This window comes from Bufo bufo, chromosome 1 (assembly GCF_905171765.1).
Source record: "Bufo bufo chromosome 1, aBufBuf1.1, whole genome shotgun sequence".
NCBI classification, from domain to species: Eukaryota; Metazoa; Chordata; class Amphibia; order Anura; family Bufonidae; genus Bufo; species Bufo bufo.
In genome coordinates this window covers 516,218,063-516,234,730 of record NC_053389.1, presented here as the reverse complement: position 1 = coordinate 516,234,730, position 16,668 = coordinate 516,218,063, and the positions used below count along the sequence as shown (strand labels likewise).

General features: G+C 43.9%; 1 protein-coding gene across 1 annotated transcript in view; it reads left to right on the top strand.

The window, feature by feature from the left end:
- The first annotated feature begins 269 nt into the window (after nucleotides 1-269).
- The window catches only part of TFEC (transcription factor EC), a 126,090-nt gene continuing 109,691 nt past the window's right edge, over nucleotides 270-16,668 (top strand). Inside the window, exon 1 of the mRNA XM_040411318.1 lies at nucleotides 270-392. Within this exon, the coding sequence (XP_040267252.1) occupies nucleotides 354-392 (39 nt within the window). The 5' untranslated portion in view covers nucleotides 270-353. The remainder of the gene's footprint in view (nucleotides 393-16,668) is intronic.

The window sequence follows — 16,668 nt, the reverse complement described above, 5'->3', positions numbered from 1 at the left end:
TAAAAATCACACACGGATTTACTAGTTAACTCATTGCTTTTTTACAGTTTCGGTTAAAAATGTCACAATAAAGGAGGAAATCTATTTTTCTACTTTTTGGATCTTTTAGACAGTAGGAAATCCCTCTGATAAGGTGAAGTGTATACTTGAATTGCATTGTCCTTACAGCATGCTCATTTTTTTTTCTATTTTCCTTTACAAAATGCATAGTCATGTCTTTCATGTTACTTATGTTAGCAGGCAGATTTTAGGAAATACACTTATCAACCACTTCTCTTTTCTACCCCCACTGTGCATTGGAACTAGTGACATTAGCAAAACCATCTCTGTTTCTGTACCTTTGAGCTGTTTTAATGAAAATGGTCACACTGCTGCGAATCCAGTCTTTAACAGTAAGTACTAACATTTTTGTATTCCAGCTTTGGCTGCAGTCATATTGACCAAATGTATCTTCTGCAAGGTAATAGATAAAGGACGAGGGACTATCTGTTTAACTGAATCTTAATATCGACCTTTATGTTCAAATGTCTTAACTATGTAAAAAAAAAACCTGTTTAAACATTTATATTGCTTGGAAAAGCTGATGGTGATTCTTTTAGGTGAATCACCTTAGAAATAGTTGTATCTCAAACTGGTGTTAGAATGTAATGGAAATAATAAGCATTTACCATTCTAACCGAAGGCTAAAAAAGAACAAGTTGGATTAGCATATATGGAGGTGTCATTTCAAGGTGGCATGAGGATGGTAACCTCATCACAGTCTGGCTGCTTGATTGTATTGTAATATATGGTAGCGGTGTATTAATTTTATTTTATTTCACATACTTATTTTATAATATTTTTTCCTTGTTTCCTCTACTCTCGCTATCACTGTATATCATTATAAACATAGTGGTCATAACTTCTAGTTTACAATGGAAGCATGATAAAAACAATAGGGTTTACAACATTTTTGCTTGTTTGTTTTCCATAGCAATTAATTTGATATGTTACTTAAATCTTTGCTTGTATGCTTGCCATGTTAACATTGTTGTTTTAGTGCCTCAAACCAGGCTTGGATTGCAATAGATAAAAAGTAAAAGGAAAAGGTTTATAATTTTATTTATTTAAATCCGTTCTGGTTTTGACTTGTAAAAATGCAGAAGACTGCAGTTTGTGAACAAGGCTGGAATCACAATGGAACAGATTTATTAATATTGTTAAAAAGGGTCTGTCCACCTTCGAGGGGCAGTGACGCGTCCCCCATGCTGCATGACACTGGCATGTGACGGACTGGGGACAAGTCATCATTAGCTGCAGCGGCACACGTGACTCTCATCAATCAAGATGTTGATGAGCGGGACCAGTGTTCGGCAGTGGCAGCAGGTGACTGAAGGACCTTGAAACCGGTGATGGGGAGCAGGTAAGTATGACATGATGTATGTGAAGAAGGGAAGGGGGGGGGGGGGTGAATGGCAGAAAGTTTTAAGAAAATTTAAAGCTAGACCAAGCCAAGCAGGCAGGAGATTAGCTAAATTTATTACGGTGGCTTAATTGGTATGACAAATCTTGAGCATCTTATTTGACATGTTTTTTTTTTTCCTTATGCCACCTTCTGTAGGCTTGTGCCCTAGTAGGCTTACTTTTATACCAACATTTAGCAGCAACATTTTGCCACAATTTTGCCACACGGTAGTGTATTTTAAGCCATGCCTATTTATCTAAACCACAACCGCTTTTCTCTAAGTCAGTGGCTAGTGAGGTGAAAAAGTGTCCAAAACACATAATACATCTGGTAAAAGACATGTAACCTAGTTTTTTGGTGCTGAACAATACCTTACTGATTGCTGCACATAAATATACACCAGCAGTGCATGAAGGATATATAGAGTGGGTGGCAGCTATATAACATGCAAGGTAAATAAATTGTTGGAGGGCACTCAATTACCTGAAATCATCCAGTATAGGGTATCAGTAAACCTATTTATTGCACATAAAATATTCACATAAAAACATAAACACACAATATGTAAAACTATACACACATAATATGTAAAAAAAAAGTGCACCTGTTGGACCCTATTGCAATGTGACATAGGAATATCAATGCACAAATGTCCGCTAACCCAAATAGTGGACTCAATCCCGATGTGAGTAGTCCGAGTCTAGCTGCAGTGTTAATGCGCCATCTTATTTAGCCGATTCTGTGACCGCATTCAATCGACATGTGTGGCGTATATATAACGTGAATATGACCGCATTCAATCGCCAAATGTAGCGTATGCATATGATGGAAATCGCATAAGTTGATGCATCAATATAGCAATATAGACTCACATCGGCGTCCCGTGTGGTCTGAAGGTCTCGAACGCGGCATCCCACGTGACCTGGCTGCGTCCCACGTGATTCACACGGCTCTTTAGAAGACTGGTGAGTGAGTTTGGTCCTAGAGTCCGGACTATATGCTTGTTATCCGCACAAAAGGTCACTCGGCAGCGAGGCATTCTGGGACCTCAGCCACATTGAGATCCCGATATGGATCACTTCATTTGGCAACATGCTCATTTTCTATATATATATATATATATATATATATATAACCGCACATGCGATATTCATTAGGTCCAACATGCGATATTCATTAGGTCCTGTCTGGACATACGGATAATGGGATTCCCTCCTCTTTTTGGATGGTGTACCCTTTCGAGAGTAGAGGAAACAAGGAAAAAATATAATAAAATAAGTATGTGAAATAAAATAAAATTAATACACCACTACCATATATTACAATACAGTCAAGCAGTCAGACGGTGATGAAAGGGTACACCATCCAAAAAGAGGAGGGAATCCCATTATCCGTATGTCCAGACAGGAGTCCCGGAGGATATTTGAGTTCGATACGTTGGCCCCAAAAGGATTAAATGCAGAAATGGAGTTGTTTGGGTTCCTGTGATTGAGCCAAATATACACGGATATGGGGGGTTGTCCGGTGGGGACATGGGATACAAGTCAGGCTGTTTTTCAGCACTTGGATCCCCTCTCCCCGCCTGACCACCCCTCTGGTACTTCTGGAACACATCTCCTGAGTAACAAAGTATGGTTCCGTGTAATACTTTTGCAAGTGATTGACGAGTTTTAAGTGACCCAAATATTTTTGTATTGTTTTAGTATTGTTTGTATCTTGTTTTTTATATCGGTCTGGCCGCAAACTGTGATCAAGCAGAGTAGTACCAAAAAACACAAAAACGCACAGATAACGCAAGTGCGTTTTTTATAATATTGTGCGTTTTAAAATATTTTATATTGGTTCTTTTCTAAATTGTGATTCAGCAGGATGGCCGTAGAAAACGCACCGGCGGTGCAGAAAACGCACAGATAACACTAGTGCGTTTTTTGGATCTCTAGAATTTTTTTAAGTCTTGATGCAATAAACATGAAGCAGGGTCACAGTTTGATGTCATTCTAGGTCGAAAGAGCTAGTAAGTAGTTTTATCGCATTGTTATTTACATGTTGGACCTAATGAATATCGCATGTTGGACCTAATGAATATCGCATGTGCGGTTATATATATATATATATACACATAGAAAATGAGCATGTTGCCAAATGAAGTGATCCATATCGGGATCTCAATGTGGCTGAGATCCCAGAATGCCTCGCTGCAATAAAGGAAGGGTATATAAGGCAAAGTGAGTATAGTAGCTGTCATTACCGCTGAGGAAGGGGCTTGATCCCCGAAACGCATCCAGTTCATGACAGCAAAGGTTTTTTCCAACGGAATCCTGAGGTGCCGACATTGAAAGGCAGCCCCCCGGACCCCTGCCGAGTGACCTTTTGTGTGGATAACAAGCATATAGTCCGGACTCTAGGACCAAACTCACTCACCAGTCTTCTAAAGAGCCGTGTGAATCATGTGGGAGGCAGCCAGGTCACGTGGGACGCCGCGTTCGAGACCTTCAGACCACACGGGACGCCGATGTGAGTCTAAGTGGCTGAATAAGGATTTTCCTACGGTGATACAAGAGGGGTAACGAACTCTTAATGGTTGGTAGGGGTTCAAATACTTATTTCACTCAATGAAATGCAAATCAGTTGCTATCTTTTATTTAAAGTTATTTTTTCGATTTTCCTTTTGATGTGCTATCTGCCACTGTTACAATAAACCTACCATTGAAATGATACTGTTCTGAGACTTTTCATTTCTTTGTCATTGGACAAACTTACAAAATCAGTGAGGGGTCAAATAATTATTTCCCCCACTGTATGTGTGTATGGTTTTACATATTGTGTGTGTGTGTGTTTTTATGTGAATATTTTATGTGAAATAAATAGGTTTACTGATACCTTATACTGGATGTTTTCAGGTAATTGAGTGCCCTCCAACAATTTATTTACCTTGCATTTTCTTAATCGGATTTGGGTGAATCCGTGGAGTGAGCACCGGGTCCTTGGGGAGAAGGTGGGTGAGCCGCTGAATACTAGTATACTTTGAGCTATATAACATGGTTAACACCTATTATCAATGACCAGGGCTGGAGATAACTTTGATCCAAGTCACTTAACCCTTCAGAAACTTTTGTTAATATCAACCGCAGCATTTCAGTGGGAGGGGTCTCATTCATGTAAAATTCTGGGTCACTGATCAGTTGCTATGGCAGCCTGCGGCCTTCATTTTTACAAAGCAAGTATGCATCGGGGAGTTGTAGTTTTGCCACAGCTGGAGTGCCGGAGGTTAGCCATCACAGATATAGAGTATCCCCGACATCCGATGCCCTGTAGCAGCCACTATGGCTCCTATGGTATGCCCCTGGCCTCATCTTCCGGACCATGGCTTGTTTTCTTCTGGCCAGGTATGGATATGGTTTCTTTCACACACCACTGCAACCCAAAACTGGCTTCAGTGGTGATGTGTTCCCAAGTGATATGTCACCTCTGAAGCAAGTGATTGTCTGCAGTGGCATACAAGACCATGTCCTTACCTGGCTGGAAGAAAACAAGCCAGGGTACTAAAGATGGGGAACAGAAGTCAGCAAGCAGTACCAGAGCAGTGGGGAGTAGGTCTTCAGTAGGCAATGCAGGATTGCGGCCTATAGTTAGTAGCTAATTATTCCCAGAAAACCTCTTTACTTTTATTATTTGAACATTTAATATTGTCCAAAAAAAAAGTCGCCACCAAAAAAAAAAAAAGATTCTTAATGGGGTTAAGGTCTGGACTCTGTGGTGGCCAATCCATGTGTGAAAATGATGTCTCATGCTCCCTGAACCACTCTTTCACAATTTGAGCCAGATGAATTCTGGCATTGTCATCTTGGAATATGCCCATGCCTTCAGGGAAGAACAAATCCATTGATGGAATAACCTGGTCATTCAGTATGTTCAGGTAGTCAGATGACCTCATTCTTGGAGCACATACTGTTGCTGAACCTAGACCTGACCAACTGCAGCAACCCCAGATCATAGCACTGCCCCCACAGGCTTGTACAATAGGCACTAGGCATGATGGGTGCATCACTTCATCTGCCTCTCTTCTTACCCTGATGCGCCCATCACTCTGGAACAGGTTAAATCTTGACTCATCAGACCACATGACCTTCTTCCATTGCTCCAGAGTCCAATCTTTATGCTCCCTAGCAAATAGAAGCCTTTTTTTTCTGATTTGCCTCACTGATTAGTGGTTTTCTTACGTCTACACAGCTGTTCAGTCCCAATCCCTTGAGTTCCCTTCGCATTGTGCATGTGGAAATGCTCTTACTTTCACTATTAAACATAGCCCTAAGTTCTACTGTTGTTTTTCTTCGATTTGATTTCACCAAACGTTTAAGTGATCGTTGATCACGATCCTTCAGGATTTTTTACACGCCACATTTCTTCCTCGAATACGATGGTTCCCCACTATCCTTCCAGTTTTTAATAATGCGTTGGACAGTTCTTAACCCAATTTTAGTAGTTTCTACAATCTCCTTAGATGTTTTCTCTGCTTGATGCATGCCAATGATTTGACCCTTCTCAAACAGACTAACATCTTTTCCACGACCACAAAATGTGTCTTTCGACATGGTTGTTTAAGAAATGAGAAGCAACTCATTGCACCAGTTGGGGTTAAATAACTTGTTGCCAGGTGAAAGATAATTGCCCATGCAGTAATTATCCAATAGGAGGCTCATAACTGTTTGCTTAGTTAAATCCAGGTGGCGACTTTTTTTTTGGGACAGGCAGTGTATAAAGAACTGAAACTGACAGTGTTTTATCTTGACAGTAAAACTACAGATTGCAGCAATAGCTGCAATCACAGTAGAAGTGAAACTGTTTCATAATCTCTCTACTCAGTAACAGATGACAAAGGGCTTTTTCTGCTGTCAATTTAAAATCTAATTTTTTTAGTTTAGTTCAATGTGTATTGCAAGTATGAAGTGGAACTACATAGTTCTATAAGGTGAAAAAAGAGACAGACCTACAGTATCAGTTTCTTCTTAACCCTGCAGGGCTCCATAAGAACCACAGCTGTAATTTTATAAAAAATGAATGGCTTCCCCCATCTCAGCGAGGAAAATCCATTCATGCCCCAGGAGCGCAGGGCTCCCAGGGAAAGCCATCTCAGATGCCATGGTCACAGTTGATGAAGGCATTTGATAGATTAAATTTCGCCTATCAGTTACATTAGCCCCAGGTGCCTGCTGTTTAAAACTACAGAAACCCGGCAGTTACGGTGCTGGCTACGCTTGTGAGTGCGATCCATCTGTAAAGACCTAACTTCCGCCACACATGTACTCCGCTGGTTGAGAATGGGTTAATAATACAGTGTAGATGCATCTCAAATGCTGACTTTCCTGTCACGGGCAAATTTCTGTATACTTTACTATTTGAGGCTTTGCTTATGTATAATTCTTATTTGTTTAGCAATTGGCAGTTAATCACCTTTATAAATACATAATTCGGTAGAAAACAAATCAGACAGATACACAAAATCAAACCCGATCTTGTATCTCAGTTTGACCTCAGTAATTAAGGTGCATAGCATTATAGCAAAAAAGGAAAAGAAGGAAGCTCAGAGTACCAAAAATGATAATAAAATAAATATTTTATTGAATCAAGAACATAATAAAAAGACACATATACACTTGATGCCAAAGACAGGGTGGGGGGAACAGGGGGAGGAGAAAAACAAGCGCCACCCTGGATGTACACACAGGTCACAAAATACATAAATAATAATAATGGGGTCATGAATATATAAGGTACAATGACCAACTCATGAACCAGATACAAAAAGTATATATATAAGTAATGGTATAAGGTAAGGTAGGGATCAATGAGAAGACCAGCCACGGCTGTAGTGCATGGTGTGCTGACCAAAGGTAATACAGAGATAGTATGGAACCAGCAAAACAGTGAGAGACGCCAAGTGAGAAATCTCAACATCGGCGGCACAAAGCCGTGGTAGGAAGACAATGACCTAGTGCTTACCTAAGAAGTAGACCTAATGTGGACACAGAGAACCAGGATGGCGCTACCCCAACGCGCGTTTCGGCGTGCCCCTGACGATGGCGCGCCATCCTGTTTTTCTCCTCCCACCCTGTCTTTGGCATCAAGTGTATATGTGTCTTTTTATTATGTTCTTGATTCAATAAAATATTTATTTTATTATCATTTTTGGTACTCTGAGCTTCCTTCTTTTCCTTTTTTGCTATTGTACTTGGAGCTTGTACCGAGTTATCTCCTTTTACGGATACTCCAGTACATTTACACTGTGTAGGCATTGTCCTTCATTTGTTTCTGGTATATCCGGGGTCTCCCCCCTTTTTTCTTCTGCATAGCATTATAGTTGAATGGGAACTGATGAGTAACTTGGAGTTACTTATCTTTGATATTGGTCAAAAAATGTATAAGACATAGCTGCTGGTCATGAGAATTAGGGTCCTCATTTTTTTCTCCTCTGTTCCAGGTGGCAGAGGAAGGGCACAACGGCAGGCTTTTAATAATATATTAAAAAGTTTGCATGTTTTTCACCCCAATGTAGTTTAATACAAAGCCCAAGTAAATGAAGTGGATAAAAAATTAAAAGAACCCCATCACCAAGGGACGTAGCTGAAGGCTCATGGGCCCTGGTGCAAGAGTTCAGCTTGGGCCTCTCTTCCCTCAGTGCTTTGTGGCCAGGGGCAGGGGAGCACATAGGGCCAGATTTATCATTAGCTCAGGTCAGAATAATGGAGTGAAAAAGTCCCCCAAAAAAGTCCCAAACGCTAAAACTGCGCACAAATTTGCTCTGCACTATGCTCGCCAGTTTTCTGAAAGTGGGCGTGTTTTCTTATGTAAATGAATCTCTAGACAGATTTACTATTGGGACTATTTAAAAAGTCGCAAAAAAGTCTAAAAAAATTTTCACTCCAGTGAGGACCATGCTTTTCTTATGAGACTTTTTAATAGAATATGCGACTTTTTCATAAAAACGTGCGACTTTTGTAAAGCTGCTTACTGACGGATAAACTGCTACCATCAAACCAGATTTATTACAGTCTTAAAGGGCCGATCATAAATCTGACTTGGCTAAAACTGACTTTAGCCATATGTTAAAGTGGAGTGAACTGTCAGAGTCATGATAAATCTGGCCCATAGCCTTTATGCTGCCTGAGGCAACAATTGAACCACAATTTGAGCCCCTTCAGGCTCCTGGACCTGGTAGCAACTGCTACCTCTGAACCCCCTATAGCTACGCCCCTGCCACCACCAATCCAACTCTCCATCCTGAGCTCCAATCCAACAAAAAAGTTTGTACTTTTCAATATGATGGAGCTTTATTGGGGATGTAAAAATTGTTAGTGTAGGACAACCCCTTTTTAGGCAAAATGGGACATTTGTAATTTTATTTTTCTGCAGTAATCCAGATACTACAGTTTACAAAATGAAGGCCTTCTGTCAAATGCCTACTTCCAACATTGTATTAATTCCAGCTCAAATGCATGCCTATTACATTTACTGTACACGTGTCTCACTGCCTGCCCTGTGAGAGATCTGAGAAGATCGGATAGACTTGCAGCACGTGAGTCTATCTGACAGGTCTTTCTGTGTTTCCTTTCTGTTTGTTGTTGTGGGCTGGATCCCACCTCTCCACAGGTTCTGCTCGTTAGCTGGTTAAGAGGCTCTATTTAAGTCCGCCTCTTACTGCTGACTTTGCCGTTGATATTTTCTTTCTGGAGTTCTATACTGGTTGTTTGTAGATCCTCTACTTCCCGCTCATCTCAAACTAAGTCCTCCTGTTTTCTTCTTTGTGCGTGTATTGCTGCTAGGTCTCAGGGAGACGCTGGTCCCTTCACGGTAGAAGGTACCGGCTGTCTCATTCCCCTCTCCCTAATTTAGGGTTTGCTATAGTGTCAGCAGGGCTTAGGTTCCAGCGCATGAGTTCGTTCACCATCAGGACTTGCTCATACTGTCAGCAGTCGTCGAGAGGCTCAGGGATTGTTAGGAGGTTACCATTCCCTCCTCCCTACTTTGGGGCCTAGTCTGTTTACCTGTTGTTGTTTGTTTACTTGGTGTTCGTCTTATCCCCACTTGCCGTGACATTATCAACCGCTCCTACTGTCATTTTTTTCCTTGCTTTTAGCAAATATAGATACTGTTAAAGCACTGGTGGATCGCATGCAGGGATTATCTTTGGAGGTAGCTGACCTCCGTAATTCAGTTGCACAGTTTCAGAATTCTCAGGCGTCTGGTTCCGTCAGTGGGAACCAGGTCAGCCTTGAACCTAAAGTCGCTCTCCCAGATAGGTTTTATGGGGGGAGTGATAATTTTGTTCAGTTCAGAGAATCTTGTTAACTGTATTTTCGACTGCGTCCGGTCTCCTCTGGGGACAAAAATCAAAGCGTGGGGATTATTATTTCTCTGCTGAAAGGTGATGCTCAGTCCTGGGCCTTTTCTCTACCAATCGGTTCCCAATTCATCCAAACGTCCTTATATTAAATCTCAGGGTGAAAAAGAAAAAAAAAAAGTTTGTAACTAGTTCTCTTACTCTTTGCAGCAGTGTGGGTGGGGAGTCGGAGAAGGTATTTTTGTCTTCTACCGGTAGTACCCATTTTCTCCTGCCTGCCATGGTGGCGCTAGACTCTGAAAATATTGAAGTCGAAGTATTTGTTGACAGTGGGGCAGGCGTCAACCTTGTGGGCTATCAGTTCGTTCAGAGTCATGGCTTTAAAACAAGTGCATTAAACAAAGGAATATCTGTGTTTGCTATTGATTCTGCCCCACTCTTGCAAAAGTGTCTGACTTATATGATGCATGATATTCATTTGAGGGTGGGTGATTCCCATGTTGAATCCATTTCTTGTTTTGTACTGAAGGGTTTGCCTGCTTCTCTAGTGCTACGTTTACCATGGTTGACCAGACATAATCCTACCATAGATTGGCAAGCAAGACAGATCAGTAATTGGAGTGATTTCTGTATAGACAACTGTCTCAGCGCGTCACTTTCTGTGGTATACACTTAGGTGTTACCCCCGTTTCTTTCAGATTTTTCTGACGTATTCTCTGAGGGTGGATATCAGGGTTTACCCCCTCACTGATTGTATGATTGTCCGGTCAACCTTGTTCCCAGAGCTAAATTGCCAAAGTCTCGGTTATGTAATCTTTCCCAACCCGAAAGAGTAGCTATGTGAGAGTTTATTACCGAGAGTTTGGCAAACGGATGGATGCCGGCTTATTTTTTGTTAAAAAAAAAAGATGGGACCCTAAGATTGTGTTTAGACTTCCGGGAGCTAAATCGTATCACTGTCCGTGATCCTTATCCCCTTCCCTTGATCCCGGATTTATTCAATCAGATTGTCGGAGTCAAGGTGTTTTCCAAGTTGGATTTAAGAGGGGCTTATAATCTGATAAGAATCAGTGAAGGAGACGAATAGAAGACGGCCTTTAATACCCCTAAGGGCCACTTTGAGAACTTGGTCATGCCCTTTGGGTTGACTAATGCCCCGGTGGTCTTTCAGCACTTTATCAATGACATTTTTTATCATTTGGTGAGGAGGTTTGTTGTTATTTACCTCGATGACATACTAATTTACTCGTCCGATATGGAAACTCATCAGGATCACTTAAGTATTACTGATCCTCTGGGCGAATAAGTTATATGCTAAGTTAGAAAAATGTGTGTTTGCTGTTCAGGAACTGCAGTTCCTTGGTTACCTGCTTTCTTCCTCATGTTTTCATATGGATCCTGAAATGGTCAGTGCAGTATTGGACTGGGATCGACCTGAGAATCTGAAAGCGCTGATGAGGTTTTTGGGGTTTACTAATTACTACAGAAAATGTATCCTGAATTATTCTACTGTTGTCAAGCCTTTGACTGATATGACCAAGAAAGGTGTGGATTTCTCAGTCTGATCTGAAGAGGCATTACATGCTTTTTCTGCAATAAGGAAATGTTTCGCTTCTGCTCCCATTCTGGTGCAACCTGATGTGTCTCAGCCTTTCATTGTGGAGGTTGACGCATCAGAAGTGGGAGTCGGAGCAGTTTTGTCGCAGGGTACTTTTCCTGGCAAATGGCGCCCCTGTGCTTTTTTTTAAAAAAAACTCTCTTCTGCCGAAAGAAATTATGATGTTGGTAATAGAGAGTTGCTGAACCCAAGGCAGGCCAGACGGTCATTGTTTTTTACCAGATTTAATTTTGCAGTCACTTATCGCCCTGTGGTCAAAAACATCAAGGCGGATGCTTTGTCAAATACCTTTCCTGGGGGGGGGGGGAGATTCGGAGGATCCTGCTCCGATTTTGGCTGATGGGGTGTTGGTTTCCGCCCTTTATCCCGACCTGATTCCTGTCCTCCAGGGAGGTTGTTTGTTCCTTCTGGGCTTCGGCACAAGGTGTTCAAGGAACATCACGATACTGTCCTTGCGGGACACTCTGGGAACAGATCTACTGTGGATCTAATTTCCCGAAGATTCTGGTGGCCTGGTTTATGTAAAGGTGTGGAGGGTTATTTGGCAGCCTGTGAGACCAGTGCACGTGCCAAGGTAACTCATACTCGGCCTTCGGAATCTCTTCTTCCTTTGTCCATCCCATCCCGTCCCTGGATGCATTTTTCCATGGACTTCATCACTGATTTACCTAGTTCCTCTGGGAAGACGGTGATTTTGGTGGTGGTGTACAGCTTCAGTAAGATGGCGCACTTTATACCATTATCAGGTTTAGCCAATGCCAAAACTCTTGTTCAAGTGTTTATTGATAACATCGTAATATTACACGGCAATCCCTCTGATGTGGTGTCTGATAGAGGGACGCAATTTGTTTCCAGGTTCTGGAGGGAATTCTGTACTCATCTGGGAGTTCAGTTGTCCTTCTTTTCGGCTTTCCACCCTCAGTCGAATGGACAAACTGAGCGCACTAACCGGAATCTGGAAAATTATTTGAGGTGTTTTGTCTCTGAGAATCAGGAAGAGTGGTCTTAATTTTTGTCTTTGGCTGAGTTTGACTTAAATAACCGTAGACAGGAGTCACCATTTTTTGTTTCACCCTCAGTTTGGTACCTTTTCTGGGACTGAGTCCTGTGGTATATCTGAAGAGGAAAGATTCTGTTCCTCATTGTCATCTATCTGGCGGAAGATTCAAATCAATTTGAAAAAAAAGGGCAAAAGATATAAAAGTATGGCTGGTTCAGACCTGTGTGTGGGTGATTTGGTGTGGTTGTCCACTAAGAACATTAAGTTGAATATACCCTCTTGGAAGTTGGGCCCAAGATTTATTAGTCCTTACTATAGTTGAGCGGACACCTGGATGTTTGGGTTCGCCGGTCAATGGGGGACCCGAACTTTGGAGCACTAAAATGGCTCTAAAAAAGTCATGGAAATGGCTAGAGGGCTGCAAAAGGCAGCAAAATGTGGTTAAGAGCATGGCAGGTGCTCTGCAAACAAATGTGGATAGGAAAATGACTTCAAATAACAAAATACGTAAAAATAAAAAATAATAATCTTGATCTAGGAGGTCCATATGGAGTAGGAGGTTGAGGAGGCGGTGGATGTAGTGGAGTAGGTGGAAGCGGTGGAGGAGGAGGAGGTAGCCAACACAGGTTTTTGTTTTTAATTTTTTTATTTTTGTTGTTGTTTAAATTTGGGTAGACCCCAAAACATTGGGAAATATAAAAAATAGAACAAAAACAAAGTGCGCTGGAGTACAACAATGGCTGGGTGAGGCTGGTATACATGTCTATTCTGCACAAGATACGGACAAGTCCTGTGGGATCCCTGCCTGGTTCATTTTAATGAACGTGAACTTGTCCACATTGGCTGTGGACAGACGGCTGCGCTTGTCTGTGATAACCCCCTCCTGCCGTGCTAAACAAACATTCAGACAATACACTGATTGCAGGACAGGCCAGCATCTCCAAGAGGTAAAAGGCAAGCTCAGGCCATGTGCCCAATTTGGAGACCCAGAAGTTGAAGAGGCAGACCCATTAGTCAGTACGTGTAGGCATGTGCACACTTACTGCTCCACCATGTTGCTGAAATGCTGCCTCCTGCTAAGACGTTCCATTTCAACTGGTGGTGCTGGTTGTTGTGGCGTGCTGACAAATCTTTTTCTCATTTCAGCCATGCTAACCCTGCCTTCTGAGGTGCTGGCAGTGCCCCAGCTGGGTTGTCAACCTGTTCCTACTCCGCTGCCTTTGCCTTGTGCTTCCACTATGCCCCCACTGTCAGGTGGGAATGCCATCAGCAGCGCATCTACCAGCGCCCGCTTGTACTCGCGCATCTTATGATCACGCTCCAGTGACGGAAGTAAGGACATTACGTTGTCCTTGTAACAGGGACCCAGCAGCGTGACCACCCAGTAATCAGCACAAGTTAGAATGTGGCCAACTCTGCGGTCGTTGCGGAGACACTGCAGCATGTAATCGCTCATGTGTGCCAGGCTGCCCAGAGGCAACGACAAGCTGTCCTCTGCCTGAGGTGTATGGTCTGTGTCATCTGTTTCCCCCCAGCCATGCACCAGTGATGCCCATGAGCTGGTTTGAGTGCCACCCTGCTGTGAACACAGTTCCTCATCCTCCATCTCCTCCTCCTTATCCTCCACCTCGTCATCCTCCAGAACTGGGCCCTGGCTGGACAATTGTGTACCTGGCGTATGTTGGTGCAGGAACCCACCCTCGGAGCGACTTGTGAATAACTGGCCTGAAACCCTTGTAAATTATCCCTCTTCCTCCTCCTCCTGTTCCACATCCTCTTCCATCATCACCCAAAGCATTTTTTCAAGGAGGCATAGTAGTGGGATAATAACTCTGAGAATGGCGTCATCGGCACTGGCCATGTTGGTGGAGTACTCGAAACAGCGCAACAAGGCACACAGGTATCGCATGGAGGCCCACTCATTGGTGGTAAAGTGGTGCTGTTCCGCAGAGCAACTCACCCGTGCGTGCTGCAGCTGAAACTCCACTATCGCCTGCTGCTGCTCACACAGTCTGGCCAACATGTGCAAGGTGGAGTTCCACCTTGTGGGCACGTCGCATATGAGGCGGTGAGCGGGAAGGCCGAAGTTACGCTGCAGCACTGACAGGCGAGCAGCAGCAGTGTGAGAATGCCGAAAGCGCGCACAGACGGCCCGCACTTTCTGTAGCAGCTCTGACATATTGGGGTAATTTTTCAGGAATTTATGCACCACCAAATTCAGCACATGTGCCAGCAAGGGATGTGCATCAAACCGGCTAGGCCCAGAGCTGCTACGAGATTTCGCCCATTATCGCACACCACCAGGCCGGGCTTGATGCTCACTGGCACCAACCACTCATCGGTCTGTTGTTCCGTGCCCGTCCACAGCTCCTGCGCGGTGTGGACTTTGTCCCCCAAACAGATAAGTTTTAAAATTGCCTTCCGTTTACCCCTGGCTGTGCTGAAGTTGGTGGTAAAGGTGTTACGCTGACCCGGTGAGGAGGCGGTAGAGGAGGAGAAAGCGGAGTAGGAGGAGGAAGCAACAGGAGGCAAAGAGAAAAGCCCTGCAATCCTCGGTAGTGGAAGGACATGCGCCAAACTGATATCCGCCTCAGGCCCAGCCGCCACTGCATTTACTTAGTGTGCTGTTAGGGAATCATAACGTCCCTGACTGTACTTACTGGTCCACGTATCCGTAGTTAGGTGGACCTTGCCACATATGGTGTTGCGCAGTGCACACCTGATTTTGTCCCCCACTTAGTTGTGCAGGGAAGGGATGGCTCGCCTGGAAAAGTAGTGGCAGCTGGGCACAACGTACTGTGGGACAGCCACCGCCATCAAATTCTTAAAACTGTCCATGTCCACCAGATGGAATGACAGCATTACAAAGGCCAGGAATTTTGAGCCAGTGATCGCGGGTGGGCAGGTGGGTACTTCCTCTTTCGCTCCATTGTTTGGGAGATAGACAGCTGAACGCTTCCATGGGACATTGTGGAGATGCTTGGTGACCAAGGTGGTGACGTTGCTGGCACATTTTCTGTTTGCAGGGTGGCAGGTTCCACTGTCCCTTCAGAGGGGGATGAAAAGGCCGAGACTGCAGCAGAAGAGGAAGAAGGAGGAGCCAGAGACCTTTCTTGGTTTGTGAGGTGTCTACTTCACTGCAGCTTGAGTCATGCTGGTTGTGCTCAGGTTTAGAAAGTTTATGCCACGCTTCAGGCTCTGATTGCTTGGCGTTCAAACCACTTGTGTCTTGTCATCAGCACATTGTCTGAAGAACTGCCACGCCAGGGAACTCCTTGGAGCTGACTTTGGTGTGCTCGGTCCCTTGGTGCGGTGGGCAGTAGCAGGCGTACTGTCTAGGGGATGGCCGCTCAGCTTTTGCACCCTGCTCCCTCTTTTGCTGTGCTGGTTGCTCTGTGCCACCGCCGCTTCCTCCAAAATATACAGGTAACTCGCATGACCTTGATTCCATGTGGGGTCGAGGAACTCATCATCCTCCACATCATCTTCCACCCAGTATTCACCCCTGCCCTCCTTGTCGCTCTGCACACTGCAGAAAGCCACAGCAGTTAGCACCTGTAATTCAACATCATTCGAGACGTGCTGCGGTGGTCCTCCCATATACTCATCCTGAAACATAAGTGGTTGGGCATTGGCGCACTCAATCTCTTCCACTTCTGGGGCAGGGCTATGTGGATGGGCCTAGGAAACCCTGCTAGCAGAGTCATCAAAAAGCAGAAGAGACTGGGGCTCAGACTGCTTGGCTGATTTGCAAGGGGGTGAGGTAAAAGACTGATGGCCATAGGCTGCAGGTGCCAACTCTGATCTTTCAGCAGGGGACTGGGTGGGAGACAATGTAAAGGTACTGGAGGCACAGTCAGCCACCCAATCTGCTATCGCCTGTACTTGTTCTGGCCTCACCATTTGTAGAGCGGCATTCCGGCCTACCAAATAACGCTGAAGGTTCCTTCACCTACTCGCACCTGAGGAAGGTGTTTCACTTGTGCGTGTAGCCGGCACAGATCGACCACGTCCTCTCCCTGCAACAGGAGCTCCACCAACACCAGCAGCACCACGACCAGGTCCACATCCCTTATTTGACGCTCTTCTCATTCTTTGCGTTCACCAACCAAACTAACAGATGTTTTATGTCAGGCGACAATGTAACCGCCAATAGTCAACAATTAAGTTCACTGACAGTAAGGCTGTGCTGGTGTCATATAAAGAAAAAATTTCTTGAGGTCACACAACACTGTGACAGGTGAATTTAATACAATTACATAACGGTC